The 22987-nt window shown below is 44.3% G+C and overlaps 2 protein-coding genes across 2 annotated transcripts; both read right to left on the bottom strand.

The window, feature by feature from the left end:
* Window positions 1-5159: 5159 nt before the first annotated feature.
* LOC121339801 (estradiol 17-beta-dehydrogenase 11-like) lies at window positions 5160-10848 on the bottom strand. Its single transcript, XM_041411891.1, has 7 exons — window positions 10476-10848; window positions 8148-8263; window positions 8008-8011; window positions 7660-7766; window positions 6816-6953; window positions 6425-6541; window positions 5160-5726 (listed from the first exon to the last, which is right to left on the bottom strand). The coding sequence occupies exons 1-7, from the start codon at window positions 10683-10685 to the stop codon at window positions 5639-5641; spliced, it is 780 nt and encodes a 259-aa protein (XP_041267825.1). The 5' UTR covers window positions 10686-10848; the 3' UTR covers window positions 5160-5638.
* A 3245-nt stretch (window positions 10849-14093) lies between these two features.
* On the bottom strand, window positions 14094-22933 carry LOC121339800 (estradiol 17-beta-dehydrogenase 11-like). Its single transcript, XM_041411890.1, has 7 exons — window positions 22864-22933; window positions 21595-21743; window positions 20392-20523; window positions 19637-19743; window positions 16165-16302; window positions 15777-15893; window positions 14094-14827 (listed from the first exon to the last, which is right to left on the bottom strand). Exons 1-7 carry the CDS (start codon window positions 22931-22933, stop codon window positions 14740-14742), a joined length of 801 nt encoding a protein of 266 aa, XP_041267824.1. The 3' UTR covers window positions 14094-14739.
* Window positions 22934-22987: the final 54 nt, after the last annotated feature.

Here is a 22987-nt window from a genome sequence, read left to right as displayed (position 1 = left end):
GCCAGGGTGGGGGGATGCACTTTACTTAGGTGTAATATGGTACGTTGAGTACCATATTTCTTGTAAGTATCCTTTTAACCCCTTTTACAATATAATAACCAAACTTTTTAACAGTACATACTTAAAAATTATTAACTATTTTACAACAGTTTCTAACCTATTTTTGACGTTTATTAAGGTTAAGTTTTAGTGAAGTTGATTTTGACTTTTGTTGAAGTATACCTGTTTGAGTTATAATTCCTTTGCTATACAAGTGAATGACATGAAGATGGAATGATTTTTTGTTAAAATTTGCTCATTTAAATTACAAGATAGTGCTATTTTGTTATAGAAATAAGAATAATTTTTGCTATTTTATTTTTTATAAGTAGTACTGAAGAATGAGTAACAATTTTATGAGCTATTTAATGCTTTCTTTTTTACTTTTTTGCTTTAATGTCATATAAGTCTAGGAAAATATATCCTCAATTTCTTAAGACAGTTTCTACTGATATATTAGTAACTCTGATTATGTTGTTAATCTTAGCATGTGAATTCACTGACTTTGCTATTTGACATTTGCTATTTGACATTTGCTATTTGTCTATGGTACCATTGACTAACTAACGATAAACGAGAAAGCCAGCTACTTTACAAACCTTCACTTATTGTTGTATAGCTATTTGTAAGACATATATTATTTTTCTAACTACTATTACTAAGAGGTTTCTAAAATATATTAAAAAGACTCTTCCAGTTAGAAGCTTGGACCCTGGCCAAGTCCTGGCCTTAACTAGTAGAGAAATTCTTCTGCACCAAAATTATATTCAAGTAATTTTGACTTACCAAATTTGGACCTAGAATAGCTAAACCTCCTTTTAAGGTGAACTTGGAAATCTTACCTGGAATGATTTTCCAAGTCCTCACTTTTAAAAATAAAGGTTGCCAATTAGCTACAGACACTAAGTAATAGCACAATATTAAAGAAATTTATAATGCATTGTTTTAAATCACCATTCTATTTTTCAAGTACTACTAATTGTATCAATTATCTGATTTATTTTTACTTAGTATAAGTTTATTGTTACATTACATATTGTTTTGCTTTTGTGTTATCCTCATGTTCCTAACAAGAAACACACATGCTATTAAAAACCAAAAAATTAGGGGGGAATTAGGGCTCCTCCAGAACTTTACACTAATATTTACACTAAAAATTTTTGAAAACAAACCAAATCATGTCAAATTGGATCCCTTACCCTCCTGAAACACCCTTGGAACCCCAAGAGTTAAAGTTCCTGGGTTCTGTGAAACTGGATTTTTGTGTTAATTTTAAATACATGGGAAGGAAACAGTCTAAAAATGTTTCTTCCTGTCACCCTGTGTATAAGAATCAAACCTTTTGGTACGATTACACTTCTGGCACAATTACACTTTCTAAATCCAGTAATGCAGCTGCCATCAGGGATGTTTTCAGTTTATAAAGATCAAGCCTGAGCCTTTTAGTGGATGGAGTTTTTTAACGAAAAGATTATTTTTAGGATAGGTATGTATGTGGTAATTTTGATAATAATTGTATTAATCATGATACCTTTCAGTGTGCAGAGATTAATTAATAAGGCCATTAAAAGAGTATTTTTGATCGCAAGGAAAGGGGGAAGTGTTGGTATGTTGGGGGACACAAGACAGATGATAGACTTTGGACTTGGTTAACATAAGAGATTTGATGACAGGATTCCTTGGCAAAAGTAAACAGAACTTTGAAAATTAGACCTAGATTACAAGAAGATTAAATCAGACAGGTTTACCAGAAAAAGAAAATCTCATTGAACTCTGCAAGCAAGAGACATTCTTATATGCATAAATTTGTGTATGTGATTTTAACCTAATCATTGTAGTACACATTACTAGTCTCCCTAAAATGATACATAAGCATATGTATCCCACAATAAAATTGGATTCTGATCACTGAATCAGTCTCCCTGTCTCTCTCCATCGCCGTCACCAGATTATTTTTCAGCATTGAGTATATCTTTCTGTCGCAACACCAGTTTAACTAGAATGTTTCTTGAAAATCATTTTGAATATAATGTTTTAGAAAATGGTCAGCTACCAGCTGTGAACATTAAAAGGCTGAGAACACAGAGAGGAAACAGTTTGCACAAGAACAAGTTTAATCCTAGAAACACCTGTCTTCTGGATTAAGGTAAGCTTATTCATACTCTGGTATGAATAAGCTTACCTTATTGTAGGACTGTAGCAGAAAGTCCTACAATTCTCTTGGTGATGAGCTCAAACAAAACAAGAGACCTGCTTGGACAAAGGAAAAAATGCATGGTCAGATAATAGATGAGAGATTGAAGGTACTGTTGAGTTTGCAGGGGTTCCCAGGACAAGGTGAGAGATGTATGAATCTGACTCCATGTTCTTGAAAGGCTAATTTATTATATTATGATATGATATTATATGATGATATGATATTATATGATATGATGCTATACTAAAACTATACGAAAGATAGAGAAAGGATACAGACAGAAGGCTTAACAAGAATGATGATGAAAGCTCGTGACTCTCCAGAGTCCTGACACGGCTGGATGGTGATTGGTCATTAAGTAAAAACAATTCACATGAAACCAAAGAAACAATCACCTACCACATTCCAAAGCAGCAAAACAGGAGAAGCAGATCTGATAATTCTTATTTACATTTTTCTCTGAGGCCTCTCAGCTTCCCAGGAGATGAATCCTGGGCAGAGATTTTTCAGAAAATATGATGGTGACAAGGTACCAAAAAGTTGAGTCAGAATTTTTGCAGACAGTTTTGTAACACTGTGAACCACCAGTGATCTCAGATGCTTAATTTCAGTGAAGAAGTAGTAAAAAACCACAAAACAGTACAAAATCCCATCCCGCACTGCTGGGTTCAGGAGATTCTGTGCATTTAGAAATCCATGTTCTGAAATGCTGCCTAAAATTGCCTGGATTTTTATGTATACAAGTACTACCTGCAAGCATTAAAAATTATTGTCCTAGTCATGACACTAGGGCCTTGGTGCTAGCAGACAGTGGCACTGAGAGGTACAGCTCTGATTTTCTCTTGTAAGTGGCCTAGGTTGGTGCCAAGAAACACAGGATGAGATGATTTTCCTAACATTCTGAGTAGGATTCAAGGACTTTGGAAAAACATAGCAGAGCCAGTCTCAAAAGAAGTACTCTCAGGCTTTGCTAAAGAGACAGGCCAGGTGGCAGTGCTGTGGGGAGTTGTAGTCCATGCTATTAGAAATTCTGTAAGTAGTTCACCTTTATGCTTCTTGCTTTGGGGACCAGAGCCCCTGTCCTCTGGCAAGGCAGTCCCAGCTCTGCTGGCAGCAGCCCCTCAGGGAGTACACAGTGTACCTGGCACATGAAATCCCTCACTCTCCTGTGTTTTTTTTAAAGCAGAACAGCTGGAACAGCTGAGGAAGGAGCTTCATAGACCTCTAGCCAACATCATCATGCTTTTAACTGAGCTGTTGCTCATTACGTCTGAGGGAGACTACACTGACTCCAGCACAAAGATTAAGAGCCAGGCGCTTCCTACTTTTCTCTTGGAAACTGGTTCTCTGCTTAATTAACACATCAGCATTTGGGCCAGACTCCAATTGCACAGCTCAGTGGTGCTGTCCTTTTCCTGGCATAGGGCTCCAGCCAGTACAGGGGCCAAGGAAGAAAAAGCAAGAAGGACATGGAAGCACCAACTCCAAGAGACATTTCAGCAGGAGGCAAAGCACAGGGCCAGTCACTAACCTGACTCATGAGGAGTCCTTAGGCCAGGGTGTGAGGTACCACTGTTCAAGTTTGGGACTTAGCTGTAGGTGGCTGCATGAAACCTGCTCACACGGACTCCTGCTCGGCACCGATGGGTGACTGGAGTTTGGGCTAAGCTTCAGTTGAGTGTTGTGGGCAGAAAGAGAACTGAGGAGCCTGGGAGACTTGGTGCCTCAATTCTGTCACTGGTGTTCAGGAGATGAAAGCTTAAGTCCTTGGTTGTTGTCCAGTTTTTATGCCAAGCAAAAGACGTGGAAACATGGAGAAGAGCAAGTAGCTCTCATTTGTGACAGGCCTGTCCTCTCAGAAAGAGCTGAGTATGCAGTTCAAACAGAAAGAAGAAAAAGCAACTTCTTTCAGAGAAGACAAAAGTCACTTAAGTCACTCTTCTCAGATTTGAGGGATACCACTGAGGCAGGGAAAAGAGACTTACAAAATAGCTTACTGAAAATGCATGCAAATTGTACTCCTTTATCATTCAGGACTCAAAGCATGCTTCTCTCAAATGCTTTGGGAGTTGGGAGGGTCCTGGTTTTAAATACTAACCACATCTAACACTCTCTGAAATTTGCTTACCTTTTCTTTTCTTTTTACTTTCTCTATGAAGCAAAAAATCCAAAGCTGGGAACTTGAGCTTCACTCACCCTGAGTGTCCTGTTACATGAATGTTCCATGAGCAAAAAGGAAATTATTTTTGTGTCATTTAGCTCATCTAGGAACTATTTGTGCTGATGGCAGCAAAACATTTAGCTGTTGCCAGCTAAGGGCAGGAGGGGCTGGGTGGTGAGGGTTCTCCCTTTTCTGAAGATCCTTAGTTTACAGAACAACTTGAAAGGCTCAGGTGAACAGGACAGATTCCAACTGTGCCAAAGGTGGCAGTGCATTCAGGCCTGCCTGGGATGGCTGTGGGCCAGCAGTGCCTGCAGCAGGTTGCAGGCACTGCTGGGTTGCACAAGTGGGTGCACAGATCCTCTGTGCTCTGGAGGGGTCTTTGACCCATGTGTCAGCAGCTGCTGCTCTCTTGGACCCCAGGCCAAAGACCTTCAGGAATTTCACCTCCTGTGCCATCAGAGCAGGCCCCTGGCTTGTGGTGAGGAGCTGTGTGAAGGCTCGTCTGGAGCCTTCCCCTTCACCCCCTGCCCTGGCACTGCCTTTAAGCCCTGGCCCCTGCGTGGGTTGCACTTGTGGCACCCAATCATTTGTAGAGAAACACGGCACTGTTTTCATGAGAAGGTGTTTTAAAGATGTCTGGAAAGTGCAGAGGAGCAGTGTGAGCAATGATACAGGGAAAGGTGTATTCCTTGATACCGTACCTTTAATGCATCTCTAGGACCTGATTATGACTTTCACTGCCAAGAGACGCTGTGGTCCTTGTGTTAAAGAACTGCATTTATTCATATAAAGGCATATTGATGGTGCAAATGTATAATTGATAACCTATGTAATTAGGTATACTACATATACACCTGTATTGTTTCAGGTACTTCCTACAAAAATATGGGAAATTCAGTGTTCATTAGAGCATTTTATAATTCAACAATATAAATTGAGGTGAAAACAGGCTACCCACCTTTGTGGGAATTCCTGCCTGCCCCAGCACAATGAGACAAAGGCAATGGGATGTACATTCAAAGCAGCCCTTCTAGAGCTGCATCACTGCTTTGCTAACATTCCCTGTTATGCAGATGTGTTCCAGCTGCAGATGTGGGAGAAGCCCTTAGGTGTGCCTGGGAATGGTGGCCTGGAAGCACCTGACTGAGATCTGTTCTGAATCAAAGCAGCTGAAATACGCTCAGCACATGTTCTCTTTTCACTGGTGCCTCTGGGAAATGAGAATCAATTCTTGCTTTTCACTGGGTGCTTCTCTGCCCAATGACTGCATCAAACTTCACCTCAGACATCTTCTTCAGAAGGTTCAGGGCACGTTCTGGAAACACCCTGGAAGAGAGAGTAACATGAAATGAAAAGTGGGATAGAAACTTAAAGGATGGGAAAAAGTGTCACTGCAGGTGAGGGAAGAGCTGGTCTGGCAGCAGAATGCATGCACACATGAACTGAGACTATGTATTAAACTGGGCATTATTTCATAAAGTCATGTAGGCCTCGTCAATCTGTGACAAGTTTTAACTCGAATCCCCCCCTCTCTTTTTAGGACAATTCCAGGACAGGTATGTACCAACCATGATTTAGGCTGCAATATTGCTGCAGAATCCAGAAAGTTTTCATGCTGAACACAGACACAAGTATTTGCTTTCTCTTTGCAACAAAGCCCTTTAAAAGCAATTTTCCAACCTGAATGGCCTGAATTTTTGGTGTTGACAGAGAAAAAACCACTCAGGTCCTCATGTCATTCTGAGGCTACGCTGGAGCTGCTGTTTCAGGGAATGTGGTGGCCTGTAGAGCAGTGAAGCTCTGCGTGGACACCAGTCAGCTGCAGCAAGTGGTACAATGCAAAGGCCTGTGAGAGGGCTCAACAAAATCTCAAAATGATGTCTGCCATTGTCACTGGAAAGAACCACTGCATTATTAACTACCTTGTGATAGGTTCTAAAATACAAGTTAATCTTGAATCAGATTTTACAAGTTTGAGGGTGGTACACTCATCAGGTTGCAGCTGATACTTTTGTCCTACTCACCTTTCAAGCAGTAAAGCAATGCTCTGATTTGATGGAACAAAAACCATTTTCTGGTTGGTCACTATTCCTTCCATCAAAGCCTGGACGACTTCTTCAATCTCCAAAATCTTTCCAAGCCTACACAGGAAAGCAAACACATAAGAGCTGCAGTGATAAAAAGGGATGGTACCAGCTGATCTAGGAGGCTTCACAAATGTACAAACTCAGGTAATTCAAATGCAACAATTACATGGACAATTAAACAACAATTAAAGGACATTGCAGATTTTCTTTAGTCAATTATACAAACAGTTATTATACAACCAGTTGGAACAGAGGCCTAAAGCTGGGATAATATGCAGTGCCTTGATGCAAAGAAGGAACCACAGGAATGCAGAGTATTGAGAGTTACCTTGTACTGGGGTTTTTGACAAATCCAGTGTTTATAAAAACCGGACAAAGGCATGTTGTTTTTATTCCATCCTTTCCCAGGGCAGACAGCTCCTCTGTCAGAGCTTTATGAAATCCAACTGCAGCAAACTTGCTTGAGCTGCAGGAAGAGAGAAAGTACAAATGAGAATGCAGAAATCCTATTTCCACCTTTCTACCACTGCAAATGGCTTAAACAATCATACACACACAGTAGAGGGTAGGATGCAAAAACCTCCAAATAATCCAGCTGAGAGGCAGAGCAAGGACTATATCACCCTTCTGTGTGCCAGGCTGTAGTGCTGTATAAGGTATTGAAACTTGTGGAGTAATTGTGGAAAGCAGACAGGGTGTCAACAGGCAAACAAAGCAGAGATGAAAACATCAGGAAATCTTAGAAAACATTAACTAGTGTGTGACGCACATCCAATTTTTCCCATGAGAGAAGATTCTTGGAAGGAATGCATCATGAATGTCTGAAATTAGGAAGGAAGGGCAGGGTAGAAATGGAGATTAACCTTTGACTACTTATAGTACCACACAGGAGTATCTCAACTGCATGTGCTTTGAAATAGTGGGATATTACGCAAGCAAAATGTAGAGGAGGAACGACCTGCCATGGAAATAGGTGTGGGCCTTAAGTTTCAATGAATTCCAAAGAAAATAGATATCACATGACCATTCTTTCATACAAACACTGCTCACGATTTTCTTTCATACAAACATTGCTCACGATTCAGTCAGACCTAATCACTTGGTACTTCCTGGTGGAAAAGATGCAATTAAAATTTTTAAAAATTAATCAAGCTGATTTCAAAATAACTTACCAATATACCACCATGAAAGGAGTCACAAAATGACCTGCTGCTGAAGCCACCGTGACAATGTGCCCATAGTTGTTGTTCATCATGACTGGCAGGAAAGCTCTCGTGGTCTTGGAAGTCATTTAAACCAAGAGGCAAAGTGCAGGGGACAGGCACACTTGGGACCACAGAGGTACAGACTGTTCTGAGGCAGCTCAACCACAGCCATTACAATAAAATGTTTCATATGTTCTCAGTGCTGTCTATGTTCCTTCAGAGGCTGAAATCCTAGAGAGCAAACTTGGCAAGAGGATGTGATATGCTGCAGCCTCCCAAATAGGATGAGACTGGCTGTGATCTTGGAAATGCTACAGCACTCTGTGTCCAGAGAGCAGTGAGGAGTGGAGAACTTCCAGGGGCTTGCAGGATTTGTGTACAACATGTCTTCTCTAGTTTTCATGCCTTCTCTGAGAATCAAGCATGGTTGGGAAAGCCTTTGGCCATGCCCCTGCTACCCAACCTTGTCTGCAGCACTGTAGATCTCCTCCCGTTTGCTGCAGTCCACCACGAAGCTTTGAACAGTGGCTCCCAGCTTCTGGCATTCTGCCGCCGTCTCCTCAACGCCGTGCTGGCAGAGGCAAAGAGAAAGACACCATGCACAATTGTCCCCTCACCACAACCGAGCAGCAGATGCTGAAGATGTCCCTGGATTGAGCAACCACTGCCCAACCCCTGAACAGTTCATGGCTACCCAAGCAAAGAGCTACAGGTGGGGTCGTTGAAAGAATAGGCATTCCAGTTGGAAATTTTGGACCTTTGTAGAGGTGACTACCAGAAAGGAAATCACAGAATCATGAAATGGTTTGTGTTGGAAAGGATCTTAAAGACTATATAGTTCCAGCCTTCCCTTGCACGGGACAGGACACTAGATCAAGTTCTCCATTCAATCTGGCCTTGAACATTTCAAGGGATGAGGCATCTATAACTTCTCTGGGCCACCTGTTTTAGTACCTTGCCATCCTCACAGTAAAGATTTTTTTGCTAATATCTAATCTAGCCTCATCTCTTTCAGTTTGAAGCCATTTCCCTCTGTCCTGTCACAACATGCTCTTGGATATAGTCTCTCTCCATCTTTTTGTAAGCCCACTTCACACACTGGAAGGTTGCAATTAAGCCACTCTGAAGCCATCCATTTTCCAGGCTGAGCAATCCCAATTCTCTTAGGCTTAGGGATGTGACAACAAGAGTGAGTTTGGCCTGGTAAGGCAGACAGAGCAAGGCTGCAGAAAGGGTCAGACGCTGCCTATCACAGCACAGCAGACAGCACTGTGAGTGTAAACAGAGCTCATGCAACACAGGCCTGGCTGACACTCCGAGGTGTGGAGAGTGGTTCTATGTGTTTCTGTATTCACATGCTGGGTGTGAGAAGAGCCACAGTTGTACTGGGTCTGGCTGAGATGGAATTCATTTCCCCATAGCATCCTCACAGTGCTGTACTTTGCACTGGTTCCTAGGAAGGGCTTGATAACACACCCGTTTTTTGGTTGCTGCTGAGCAGTGCTGGTGCAGCATCACTGCTGTGTTCCCAACATTCCCTGCCCCATCAATAGAGCCTGGGAGGGGACACAAGTAGGAAAGCAGAACAAAACTGACTGAAGGGATATTCCATATCATATGACAGCTCAGATATAAAAGCCAAGAAAAAAAGGAAGAAGAGGTGGGGCATCTGGTATTTACAATATTTGTCTTCCGGAGCAAGCACTCCCAGGATGTGGGCTGTCATCTCTTGCTGATAGAAAATAATTTTTTTTTTCTCTCTTTGCTTCTGTGTGCACAACCCTTCAGCTTTGCTTTAGCAAACTGCTTTATTTCATCTTACAAGTCATAATTTCCCATGTTATTTCCTCTACCCAGTCCAGCTGAGAAGAGGGGATGATAGAGCAGCTTGGTGGGCACCTGACATGCAGCCAAGGTCAATCCACCACAACTGTGTACCATGCAAAGAGACTTTCCTTACAGGATTGCACTTGACAAACAGAACGGAAGCTTCCCTCTTTTACTGTATCAGCTCACTAAGCCAGGGCAGAAATGATTTTGCTGTTGTCTCGTCCCCAAGTGCCAGAAGGCCGTGCCAGTGGGGCCCTGTGCTGGGGTCTGTTTTGCAGCTTTAGGATAACACAATTAGCTTCTTTGCTGACCCAGTGTGTCAGAAACAGAAAGCCCAGCCTTTCACTCACCCTGTTGCACTACACCCAGCAGTTTACCTTGATACCTTCTGAATACCATGCTGCATGTTTGTATCTGCCCATCCTCCACCGGCCAAGGTCCTTTACACTTGCAGCTGCCCAGAGGGCAGCCGGGCTCACACACAGCCCGGCACAGGGATGCTGCTGATGAGAGGGCAGAGAAAACACATCTCCCAGCAATGCACACAAAACACCCGAGGCTACAGAGAGAACAAGTGAAGGCAGACCTGCTCCTCTTTGCAAACAGCCTTCTGGTCTCAGCGGCCTTTCTCCTCCAGCCCAGGCAGCAGCTCCAGCAGCAGCTTCCCGAGCACTTCTTTCCCTCTCGCAGGGGCTCTGCCGGGTGGCACCCGCTCCCTCCCGAGTAGCACCGAGTGACTGTGGGACCAGAGCCCCACATCCTCTGCTGCAAGTGGGGCCAAACCCTTTCCTGGCGCTCGGCATCCCAGCCGGAGGAGCCAAGCGGGACCCGATGGGAGCGGGTTGGAAGGGGCTGGGCGATGGGGGTGCAATGTGGCGCTGCCCTCCTCACGCCCCTAAATCCCCCGTGGACTCGGAGGTCACACGGAGTGAGGACATGAGTGTGTCCATTACCTTATTGATGTCCCACAGAACCAGCCTGCTCTGGCGCTTGGCGAACTCCAAGGCGGTCGCTCTCCCGACGCCATGGCCAGCGCCCGTGATGAGCACCAGCTCCCCGCTGAGAGACTTTCTCCTCACAGGCACGAACAGCTTCACAAAAGCCTCCAGGTAGGAGTAGAGGAGCGTGGCCAGGAACAGGAGAAGCTCCAGAAACAGATTCATTGTTTCCCTGGAGCTCTTTTGAGGACCAAACTGAACTGTAATCTCTTTTGAGCGGACCCGCGGGTTGTTGATTTACCCGCGGCCGCCTCAGGGCGCGCCGTCCCGTCCCGTCCGCTCCCGCAGGATCCGCCCCCGCACCGTTCGCAGTGCCAGCTGCTCCGCCCAGCTGTCCCACCTTTAGCTCCCGGTGTCCCTGTGCTGGTGACCCTGTGGTGGCCGTGGGTGAGCGGTGCAGAGGAGCTGCAGTCTACACTCCAACCTGTCCTCGCAGAACCATGTTCGACCTGCAGCTAACAGGACGTACCGGACGTGGATAAAGAAATGTGGCTTTTAGGGCGTTTTCTGCTGCCTTGGATAAGGAAAACACAGACGATAGAGGTGTGCGAACCCCTCTGTGTTCTGCCCTTGGTTTTGATATGCCAGTCGCCCCAAGTGTTCATTCTCTGCTTTGTTTGTCCCCACACACGTGGCAGTGCCTTGCTGTTCCTCTCTCAAGCCCCTGTATCAAGGAAGCAGCAAAACATGATCTTGTCATTTGCCGCATGTGGAAAAGGGATGGAAGTGGCAATAAAATTGCTCATCCACTTTACTGACAGAAGCATCTTGATGGTCTCTTCAACTCTGTATTGTAATTCTTTTCAGTTTTTGTGCTTTGTACCTGTTGAGTCGCTCAGTGCCGTAAGGTCCTTGAGCAGTTTTCTTCATGGTCCCTCTTTCCATTGCATCTCTGCAAAGCCTGCATGGTCAGCAGGCTTTGTACCCCACCATCCTCTTCCAGGTCCCTTAAGGAAAGCTGAGTGAGTCAAGTCCTTTCAACTTCTGGAACTCCACAGGTGAGCTCTTGCATAGCTATTTGTCTTACTATGTCTTTTATTTAGTTATCCATACTCAGACCTTCCATCTTATGCTGCAGCCACTTAGTTTCTGTAAGTCCTTTAAAAATGGCATTAAATTGCATTAATTTGAATATTTTTATTTAATTTAGTCTAAATCACACAACTCACACTTGGGACTCACTTGTATATAATGGAGTATCCAGAGCCTTAAGCAGAACAGGAATGCTTATAGGAAATAGGAAAAAAGTACTTTCAGATGTTTCTTCCAGCTCTATCAATGTAACTTATGGCCTTTCCTGGAAAGGATTGCTGACCTTACTCCTTTACTTTTCAGTTAGAAAATCTGATGTATCGCTGTCATGTTCAGCATTTTATTTAAGGATATTTTTGAGCTGCTTGGGGAAGAGTGAAGGGTTCACAAACATCCAACAACTGACCAAAATCGTGTCCAGTTAAGATTACAATTTTTGAAAAGTATTTTTTTTGCCCTGGTGGTTTGGCTGCAGCTCACCTTGCCTGTGGGAGACTGGGTCAGTTCCAGCACAGAGAATTCAGGCTAGGCGCTTCCTACTTTTCTCTTGGAAACTGGTTCTCTGCTTAATTAACACATCAGCATTTGGCCAGACCCCAATTGCACAGCTCAGTGGTGCTGTCCTTTTCCTGGCACAGGGCTCCAGCCAGTGTAGGGGCCAAGGAAAAAGAGGCAGGGAGGACATGGAAGCACAAGAGACATTTCAGCAGGAGGCAAAGCACAGGGCCAGAGTCACTAACCTGACTCATAAGGAGTCCTTAGGCCAGGGTGTGAGGTACCACTCTTCAATTTGGGACTCAGCTGTAGGTAGCTTGGTGCCTCAATTCTGTCACTGATGTTCAGGAGATAAAGGCTGAAATCCTTGCTTTTGCATGTTTCTTTATGCCAAACAAAAGATATGCAGCCACACAAGACACAGAACAGAACCACAGCCACACACGGAATACTGCACAAGTTGCCTTGCTCAGTAATTCCTCTGGGCTCTGAGACCCTGGACTAGATCTGGCAAAGCGGGAATCACTACAGTCTCCCCTTCCTTAGGAGCAAGCGTGCTAAGAAACAGACTCTGCAGAAGAGCACTGTCATCCCCAAGATGGATTTTTGTTCCAATTTAATGCTGCCATCAGAATCTAAATGATATACAGGGCTAGTGGGAATGGTGTTCCAGGAGAAGCCAAGCATCTTGTCTGATGTGTCCTACTGAAGCCAGTCCTTCCCTAGTCTAAGAAAAGGGCCAAGTCATCCAATGTTGACTTTTGTCCAGGGTCTTTTTGTGGAGTCACTGGACTGTGACTCCTTTCAGCAAGGATTCAAGTCATGAAACAGAAGAAATGTGGAAGGTGGGTGGAAAGAGAGACTAAGCTGGGTGGAAAGTTAAGAATGCTTGCCAGCCATACAAGAGAAAACTGTTAAGTACTTACAAATCTGTAAAGTACTGATATAGCTCTTCTGTTCCAGTGAGTGCTAAGGGCAAACATTTTGGCTGGTATGCTGCTTGCTCTGACAGATCTTTTGAACTTTTGAAGCATCTGTATTTTTAGACTTTTTGACTCCTCACTAGGTAAGAATAGGTGAAAGTGTACATAATCAAAAAGCCACACAGATGTGGCTTTAAGTGTCTCATATGTTACAGGACTGTCATGGTAGCAAGAGGGCAATATGCACCTCAAAAAGAAGCAGGGACGCAACACCCCACATTTTGGCTTGGTTTTTAAATGGAAACCATGCCTAAGTATTCTTTGATTGGCTTATAACCTTTTTTTTTTTAATGTCCTGAATTTTGTGAACCCTCTTTTTTCCTTTCCTGTCTCAACTACAGGAATCTTGCACTGTGAAGCACAACAACTGAAGCTGGGAAGTGTCCTGTTACATGAATATTCCATGGCAAAATGGAAAACAGTTGTGTGTTATTTAAGCTGTCAACAGTGCTTCTATCTGTTGCCAGCTAAGGGCAGGAGGGGCTGGGTGAGGTGAGGGCTCTTCCTCTTCTGAAGAAAAAGAACCTTAGTTTACAGAACAACTTGAAAGGCTCAGGTGAACAGGACAGATTCCAACTGTGCCAAAGGTGGCAGTGCATTCAGGCCTGCCTGGGATGGCTGTGGGCCAGCAGTGCCTGCAGCAGGTGGGAGTTGCACAAGTGGGTGCACAGATCCTCTGTGCTCTGGAGGGGTCTTTGACCCATGTGTCAGCAGCTGCTGCTCTCTTGGACCCCAGGCCAAAGACCTTCAGGAATTTCACCTCCTGTGCCATCAGAGCAGGCCCCTGGCTTGTGGTGAGGTGTGAAGGCTCATCTGGAGCCTTCCCCTGCATCCCCTGCCCTGGCACTGCCTTTAAGCCCTGGCCCCTGCGTGGGTTGGTTGTCCTGCCTGGCCCTGTACCTCACTGATCCTGATGTGGCTTCCCTGTGTAGCTTCCCTGGGGACTGCCTCATCCCTGCAGCCTGGGCTGGTGTTTGGCAGACTCTGGCTGATCCTTTCAGCATTGCGGTATATGCTCCACTGGTACTGGACGTGGATGCCACTTTCATTGCCAAGAGACACCTTTGGGTTAGAAAAATGTATTTATTTTTAATATGGAGTGTTGGTGGTGCTAATGCATAATTGATAAATGTTGTAATTAGGCATTACATTACAAATAAGGCTGTATTATTTCAATAATACAAATAATTAATTCAATAGTGCTCATTATAAATGCACACAAAACTGTAAGTGTTCATTAGAGCACATTTTTTTAAAACTTAAAATTACTAAATGAGATGAAACAGACCACCCACCTCCTCTATAAATTGCTTCTTGCAAGATGCTTTTGTTCAGGGATGAGTCCAGGTTAACATGTTCTCAGGCAATCCCTTTGCACTCAGCTAAGGAGCTGTGTTGTCCCAGACACGGGATTATGCTGGGCATCCTGCCTGCCCAGCACAATGAGACAAAGGCAATGGGATGTACATTCAAAGCAGCCCTTCTAGAGCTGCATCACTGCTTTGCTATTACGCAGCCTGCTATTATTACACCCTGTTATGCAGATGTGTTCCAGCTGCAGATGTGGGAGAAGCCCTTAGGTGTGCCTGAGAATGGTGGCCTGGAAGCACCTGACTGAGATCTGTTCTGAATCAAAGCAGCTGAAATACGCTCAGCACATGTTCTCTTTTCACTGGTGCCTCTGGGAAATGAGAATCCATTCTTGCTTTTCACTGGGTGCTTCTCTGCCCAATGACTGCATCAAACTTTGGAATGGTCATTTTCTTCAGAAGGTTCAGGGCACGTTCTGGAAACACCCTGGAAGAGAGAGTAACATGAAATGAAAAGTGGGATAGAAACTTAAAGGATGGGAAAAAGTGTCACTGCAGGTGAGGGAAGAGCTGGTCTGGCAGCAGAATGCATGCACACATATGAACTGAGACTATGTATTAAACTGGGTATTGCTTCCATAGCTCTCATCAATCTCTGACTAATTAAAGTTTATTCCTGGCCTTTTAGGACAGTTCCAATGCCAGGTATCTGTGGAAAGTATGTGAACTGTAATATTGCTGCAGGATCCAGGAAGTTTGAATATTGTGCAGGTATAAGTGTGTATTACATTTCGTGCTCTGAAAAGCAGTAGGCCTGTGGAAGGATGAGATTTTAAAACTGAGGTGCAGTTCTTACTCCTCAGATTCCTCCTTTTAAAGAGCTTTGTCTCCTTATCCCCCTGTCCTAAATTATGACCAAAAAAACAAAGTTATTCTAAGTGCTTTGACAGAATCAGTTTTGACTTGCCCATGCTTCTGCAGACCTGCACTCTCAACAAGCAAAAGGATTTGCAAAGGATTTAAAATATTTTTCCCATGGTGTGGTGTTTGGTTTAGCAAACAAGAAACTACCAAGTGTTTCATGAGACACTACAGGATTTAACTGAGAATCTAACTTAGTTGTTTGGATGTGAATTCCAGATTTGGAACTGGAGCTCTGGTAAAAACACCTCAACAGAGCAGCCACACTGGATAATTAAGTTGTGTGGGAGGATCAATCTTGCTTTACATAGCAGAGAGCAGTACAGTTCTTTTGAAGCAATGCTCTCAGCCTCTGTGGCCTCAGTGCTGACATAAAGAAACAAAACACTAATAAGCAGGAGGTCCTCAGCTCTTTCTGGAACTTCTTCTGACTCTGAGGTTACAAGTTTGAACCTTGTATATTCATGTAGTATTGTTGTTTCCACATCTATTGTTTAGTTTTCCTTTGTACTTACATTTCAGTAAGCAAAGCAATGTTTAGCTGTGGTGGAACAAAAACCATTTTCTGGTTGGTCACTATTCCTTCCATCAAAGCCTGGACGACTTCTTCAATCTCCAAAATCTTTCCAAGCCTACACAGGAAAGCAAACACATAAGAGCTGCAGTGATAAAAAGGGATGGTACCAGCTGATCTAGGAGGCTTCACAAATGTACAAACTCAGGTAATTCAAATGCAACAATTACATGGACAATTAAACAACAATTAAAGGACATTGCAGATTTTCTTTAGTCTATTATACAAACAATTATACAACCAGTTGGAACAGAGGCCTAAAGCTGGGATAATATGCAGTGCCTTGATGCAAAGAAGGAAACACAGGAATGCAGAGTATTGAGAGTTACCTTGTACTGGGGTTTTTGACAAATCCAGTGTTTATAAAAACCGGACAAAGGCATGTTGTTTTTATTCCATCCTTTCCCAGGGCAGACAGCTCCTCTGTCAGAGCTTTATGAAATCCAACTGCAGCAAACTTGCTTGAGCTGCAGGAAGAGAGAAAGTACAAATGAGAATGCAGAAATCCTATTTCCACCTTTCTACCACTGCAAATGGCCTAAACGATCATCTGCCTCTTAGTTGCTTGGGTGCTGTTTAAGGTAACGGCTAGGGGAGGGGTGAGGGCTGGTGCATCTCTGCTCTACCTTATATCCTCACCTGTCACTATGTGCTCTCTATCCCTTTATCCCTTTACCCCTCTTTCTGCTCCTGGCTATGTGGAGACAAAACCCTCCAAATAATATAATCCATCTGAGAGACAGGGCAGGGACTATTCTAACTTTGCCTGTGCCAGAATGTAGTGGTGGATTAGATATTGAAACTTGTGGATTAATTGTGCAATGCATAGCAGGTATCTCAAAAAAGGGCACTTTAGTTGCAAACAGACAGACAAATGTTAAGAAATCTTAGAAAATTGCAACTGAAGCCTATCAATCAATGGACATCCTGTTCTTTTGCATGAGAGAAGATTCCTAGAAGGAATGCAGCCTGAATCTCTAAAATTAGGACGGATGGGCAGGATAGGAATGGAGATTAATCTGCTACTGTTTACTGTGCCATACAGGAGCATCTTGTAACAGTTTTGTGTGACTTTTGAAATAGAGAAGCATTATGCAAGCAGAACTGAGGAACAACCTGCCATGGAAATAGGTGTGGGCCTGAGGTTTAAATCAACTCCAAAAAAGGAAAACCACAGAATTAGTTTATTGATTGCTATGGATTTGGCAGCGTAATCCCAGTAAAATCCCTGGCTGAAGAGTTCTCACACTGCTGACAGTGAGCGACTCTCTAAGAAGGAGTACTCCTGGGAAAAGATTGTTCTACGAAGGAGTGTTCCCAGGGAAGACTGCTGCAGCTGGAGCTGCCTTTAGAGAAGGCTGGATGTGATGCAGGATGGCAACACACAGTCTAACAGGTTTTTGGTGCCTGCATTTTTTCCTGACATCTTTCAAGTAGAAAAGTATTTTCTGTCATGATGGCAGGTAGGGGGGAAGGTCAGCTGGGAGAACCTCATGGTGGGAGGCTGTTATAGGACACCCAGCCAGATAAACAGGCAGATGAGGTGTTCTACAAGCAGCTGGCAGAAGCCTCATGCAGCTCTTCAACTTGCCAAATGTCTGCTGGAAATACAACACAGCAGAGAGGAAGCAGCCTAGGAGGTTCCTGGAGTGTTTGGAAGACAACATAGCTGGTAAGAGAACTTACTGGAAGAAGTGCCCTGGTAAACCTGTTTTTTGTGAACAGAGGACTGGTGGGTGATGTGGTGTGGGTGACAGTCTTGGGCAAAGAGACCACGAAATGTCAGTTTTCAATAGTGGGTGAAGTACAGAGGGGCACCAGAACTTCCACCTTGGACTCTGGTGGGCAGATCTTCGCCTTGTTTAGGATACTGATTGACAGAGTCTGTCCTGAAGGATAAAGGGGTCCAGGAAGGCTGGATACACTTTAAAAAGGAATTGTGAAATATTCAAGAGCAGCCCATCCACATGTAGTTGAAAGACAAGTGGTCAAGGAAAAAGATTAGCCTGGTTAAACAGAGAACTTAGGCTGGAACTTTGGGGAAAAAAAACCCAATATATTCTTTCCAGATGGAGGGTCAGATAACTTGGGAAGACTATAAAGATGTTGTGAGGTCATGTAGGGAGGAGATTAGAAGGACCAAAGCCCAACTAGAACTTGGCCTTAGAGACAACAAAAAAGTTTTCTATAAATACAGCAGAAGGGGAGTCAAGGAATGTCTCCATCATTTGTGGAATGCAGAAAGTAGTGTAATGACAGAGGATGAGGAAAAGGCAGAGGAACTGAATACCTTCTTTGTCTCAGTCTTTAATCCAGTGTCCCTCAGGATTTTCAGCTCCCAGAGCTGGAAGTTAGGGACACAGAGCTGAGGGAAGGGCCCATAATCCAGGAGGAGATGGTTAGTGATCTGCTGTGCCAATTTGACTCAAAAATTTATGACCTCTGATGGGATCCATGCCAGAGTAATGAGGGAACTGTTGAAAGAACTTGCCAAACCACTTTCAATCACCTATCAGCAGTCCTGGTTAACTGGACAAGTTTCATCCTACTGGCAATTAGCAAACGTAACACCCATCTACAAGAAGGGTTGGCAGGATTATCCAGAGATTTACAGGCCTGTAAGCTTAACCTTGGTTGTGGGCAAGGTTATGGAGGAGATCATCCTGAGTACCATTACAAGGCACATACAGGACAATCAGGGGATCAAGCCCAGCCAACATGGATTTATGAAAGGAAGGCCCTAGTTGACCAACCTGATCTCCTTGTATGACAAAGTGGCCCACCTAGTAGATTAGGGGAAGGCTGTGTCTATCCACCATGCTGCAGATGTTTAAGAGGCATTTGGATCTGGCACTGGATTGTAGCATCGCATGAACTCTCTCCTCTCAGTCAATTCCCAAGTCCTCTGCCCTGGCAACGGCCGTGACTAACTACCATACAGTAGTCCTCCTCCTGGGAAAAGACAGACTCCCACATGGACTTCCCCTGGTTTCCCCTTTCCCTGTCCCCTCACTGGCTTGCTACCACTGGTGGCTGCCCCCCCCTCCCCTACAGACCAATCCCCTTTGCCCTGCCTTTAGCTCTGCCCCCCTCCCCTTCCCCTTCTTAAGCTGCCTGCGCCTCGTGGTTGTGCTCTTTCTCATTGAATCCTCTTCAGCCACGTGTGATACACTCTGCTGGAATAAAACCTTGCAAAAAAGAGCCTTTCTTGCCTCTCTTACTGAGCTAGCTGTGGTAAGTGTTGTGTGGGGATCTGACTGCATTGCCTGAATGTTAACCCAATCTGCTTTTCTACAGGAGAGGTTTGTTGGGAACAGATAATAGGCAGCAGCACCCACCATTCAACACCCGCATTTGTACTGGATGATGTGGTTTAGGGGTTACAGTGGCAGTGCTTGGTGGATGGTTGGACTAGATGATCTTAAAGCTCCCTTCCAACGCTGATGATTCTATGATTCTATTTTTACACTCTACAGTCAATGCCACAATGGTAAAAAGATCAAAAGCTACTCAGTATGGGTTTACTTGACAACACTACAAGAAATAGAATATTTATTCTATTCACAGAATAAATACATTCTAGAGGAGAAGGGAAGAGGATACCTTTTTTACTAAGCAAAAGTCTGCATTGGTGGGGAGAGAAAACAGGAGAGTCTTTCATTAGTAGATGTGTTACATGACTGTTCTTTCATACAAACACTGCTCACGATTCAGTCAGACCTAATCACTTGGAACTTCCTGGTGGAAAAGATGCAATTAAATTTTTTAAAAATTAATCAAGCTGATTTCAAAATAACTTACCAATATACCACCATGAAAGGAGTCACAAAATGACCTGCTGCTGAAGCCACCGTGACAATGTGCCCATAGTTGTTGTTCATCATGACTGGCAGGAAAGCTCTCGTGGTCTTGGAAGTCATTTAAACCAAGAGGCAAAGTGCAGGGGACAGGAAGGAGGAAAAGAACATTGTTTTCTTAAGTGTACTCAGCACTGACCCTCAATGTTTTTCACTAGGCGGCCAAAGCTATCCCTAAAGCTATGAGCTGCACAGCACCTCAGATCCCCAGAGCCACAGGGGTACCTGCTCTCTGACCCTTGGTGCAGCTGGCAACCTGCTCTCCAAAGGCTCCAGCAGTTGGCTATAAACAGGAGATGGTTTTCACATCTTTCTTTTTCTTTTGCTGCTTTTAAGGTTTCAGGTGTCAGCAGAAATGCTGGCAGGGTCTCACCCCCAGCACGTACAATAAACCACCCACTTGTCAATCTATGGCTTCTCTTTTCTTCTGCCACAAACAAGTACTGCTGAAACCCTCCCACCCTGTCAGCCCCACGACACCTCTGACAGAGGCCTTCTGTGCGTGCTGCAGATGAGGCTGTCTCCAGCCAGCTCGCATCAGGAAGAAGCCATTCCAGTTTCCCAGCACACAGTCTGCTTGGGTGCCCCTGGGCTGTAACAATTAATTTGGTAATTTCACTGCTAATAATGGTTGGTCTAAATATGTCTCCTCGCTGACACTCCCAAAAATCTGTAGCTAGAGATGGTGATGGCTCTTACCCACATGTGACTGAGAATGTTGACTTCAAACATCCTTTCTATCTGGTGTTCCTGAGTCGAGAGAAAGTCAGCAGCTGTAATCACACCAGCATTGTTCACCAGGATAGTCACATCCCCAATATCCTTCTTCACCTTTTGGAGAGAAAACAAAAGCTCAAAATTGTGTCTGTCACTCAGGAGAAAAAAAGTAAGGGTGGGGAAGATGAACCACAATTAAATTCTTAGCATTTTATCTCCAGGGGTGAGGGAGATCATGCCACATTTCCAGATGTGGCAGGAACTTTGCAGTAGAGCCATGGAATCTGGTTTAGATCTGATTCTTCCCCATTCATTAATGCCATTGGACTGTGTAGTCTTGTAATTAGGAAATGGCTTCTGATTGTGATGGCGTGAATTATAACGTCTGTATTGTTCCACTCTTCTCATGAGACTGAAAATTGAATAAAAGTTTTTTAAATGCCTCTCAGTTGCCCCATCTCTGGGTTAGGAAAAGGGTATTGTCCGACACTTGGGACCACAGAGGTACAGACTGTTCTGAGGCAGCTCAACCACAGCCATTACAATAAAATGTTTCATATGTTCTCAGTGCTGTCTATGTTCCTTCAGAGGCTGAAATCCTAGAGAGCAAACTTGGCAAGAGGATGTGATATGCTGCAGCCTCCCAAATAGGATGAGACTGGCTGTGATCTTGGAAATGCTACAGCACTCTGTGTCCAGAGAGCAGTGAGGAGTGGAGAACTTCCAGGGGCTTGCAGGATTTGTGTACAACATGTCTTCTCTAGTTTTCATGCCTTCTCTGAGAATCAAGCATGGTTGGGAAAGCCTTTGGCTGTGCCCTTGCTGCCCTGTGGCAGCAACTCTCTGGCCACAGAGGGCAACACATAACTTTCCCAGGCCTTTCTGAGGAAGGCTGTGAGAAGATCAGAGAAAAGAATGAGAAACAATTCTTATCTTCACTTACTGGACCTGTTGTTGTGAACATGTGGAATGTGTTATTGAGGGTGTTTTTTTAATTAGCCAATGGTCATGGTGTTTGGATTGGAGGACTGATCAGGTCTAACTGTATCGTAACTGTCTATAAAAGCAATGGGTTTCTTAATAATTATAATAATATAATAAACAGATTGATTAGCCTTCTGTGAATCATGGGGTCAATGCTAATTATTACCCGGCTAGGGGCCTGTCACGACGACACTGCCCCACCTTGTCTGCAGCACTGTAGATCTCCTCCCGTTTGCTGCAGTCCACCACGAAGCTTTGAACAGTGGCTCCCAGCTTCTGGCATTCTGCTGCCGTCTCCTCAACGCCGTGCTGGCAGAGGCAAAGAGAAAGACACCATGCACAATTGTCCCCTCACCACAACCGAGCAGCAGATGCTGAAGATGTCCCTGGATTGAGCAACCACTGCCCAACCCCTGAACAGTTCATGGCTACCCAAGCGAAGAGCTGTAGATGGTTTTGCTGAGAGGACAGGCATTTTCAGCCTTAAATTGAGGATCTGCATGTGGTGACAGCCAGAAAGGTAGGGTGGCAACAAGAGTGAGTTTGGCTTGGTAAGGCAGACAGAGCAAGGCTGCATAAAGGGGCACACGCTGCCTATCACAGCACCTGTGAGTGTAAACAGCTTGAAAATACAGGCCTGGCTGATACCTTGAGATATGAAAAACTGGCTCTATGTGTTTCTGTATTTGCATGCTGGGTGTAAGAAGAAAGGTGCCCTCCACACTTCATAATGTAGAAAGATTTTAATTTCAGAATGACCTTTGATACACACAGGTCAGAAGATCTCTGAAGTCATTACATCAATTTGTTAAGCCAGAGTAGAAATGACTTTGTTGTATCCCTGTTCCCAGGTGCTAGAAGGCCATGCCAGTGGAACCTGTGCAGTGAAAAGCTCTAGGTCACAAATAGCCTGGGACAACTCAGCAGTCCCTGTAGTGAGTGACTGGGCAGCTGTCCTCAACACCAGCTGCTGTTTAATGCTGAGAGCCCCCAAGAAGAGGCCTTATCAGGGCACTTGTGTTGTAGGAGCATACTCCTAAATCCTCTGCAATCCACAGCCTCCCTTGATACTGTATTTCAGTTCCTGCTGACACTCACGCTTACAATCTACTTCCCAGCACTAAAGCCAGGTGTCGCTCACTACTAAATTTATACCTAAATCTCCCCATTCCATCCACTGGACATGAACAATTCTCCGTTTCACTGCAGCCCTGTACACTTTGGGAGAGCGGTGCCACGCCTCCCTCCAACGTCTGATTTTAGGCATAATGGGTACCATGAACAGACAATGAAAATGTTCAACACTATTTTCCCTGTTTATCCATCCTCTCATTCAGCTTGTCTCAGGTTTGGTGTATTTTTGTTTGTGGAGGGCTGGGTTGCGTTTTGCAGCTTCATGATGAACTCCATTGCTGAGCCAGTGTGTCAGAAACAGGCAGCACAGCCTCTCATCCACCCTGTTGCACCTACGCCCAGCACTTGGCCTGGATTCCTTCAGAATGCCATGTGGCATGTTTGTATCTCCCACCTGCCACGGCATTTTTGCATTCCAGTCAAATCATCTGAAATAAAGAGCTTGGGCCAGTGTAAACAT

This window comes from Onychostruthus taczanowskii, unplaced genomic scaffold (assembly GCF_017590055.1).
Source record: "Onychostruthus taczanowskii isolate IOZ18803 unplaced genomic scaffold, ASM1759005v1 scaffold38, whole genome shotgun sequence".
NCBI lineage: Eukaryota > Metazoa > Chordata > Aves > Passeriformes > Passeridae > Onychostruthus > Onychostruthus taczanowskii.
The sequence above is the reverse complement of the archived record's forward strand: the minus strand, read 5'-3'. Positions and strand labels throughout refer to the sequence as shown.

What these genes read in the sequence shown, in the direction of transcription:
- LOC121339801 (XM_041411891.1), bottom strand. Translation starts at nt 10,685, where the DNA reads ATGAATCTGTTTCTGGAGCTTCTCCTGTTCCTGGCCACGCTCCTCTAC. An exon ending in TTCTGTGGGACATCAATAAG is followed by an intron (nt 8,264 to 10,475) that starts GTAATGGACACA and finishes TGCCTCTGCCAG; the next exon opens with CACGGCGTTGAGGAGACGGC. An exon ending in ATTGCTTTACTGCTTGAAAG is followed by an intron (nt 5,727 to 6,424) that starts GTGAGTAGGACA and finishes TCTCTCTTCCAG; the next exon opens with GGTGTTTCCAGAACGTGCCC.
- LOC121339800 (XM_041411890.1), bottom strand. Translation starts at nt 22,933, where the DNA reads ATGCCGTGGCAGGTGGGAGATACAAACATGCCACATGGCATTCTGAAG. An exon ending in GTCAAAAACCCCAGTACAAG is followed by an intron (nt 15,894 to 16,164) that starts GTAACTCTCAAT and finishes TTTCCTGTGTAG; the next exon opens with GCTTGGAAAGATTTTGGAGA. An exon ending in ATTGCTTTGCTTACTGAAAT is followed by an intron (nt 14,828 to 15,776) that starts GTAAGTACAAAG and finishes TCTCTCTTCCAG; the next exon opens with GGTGTTTCCAGAACGTGCCC.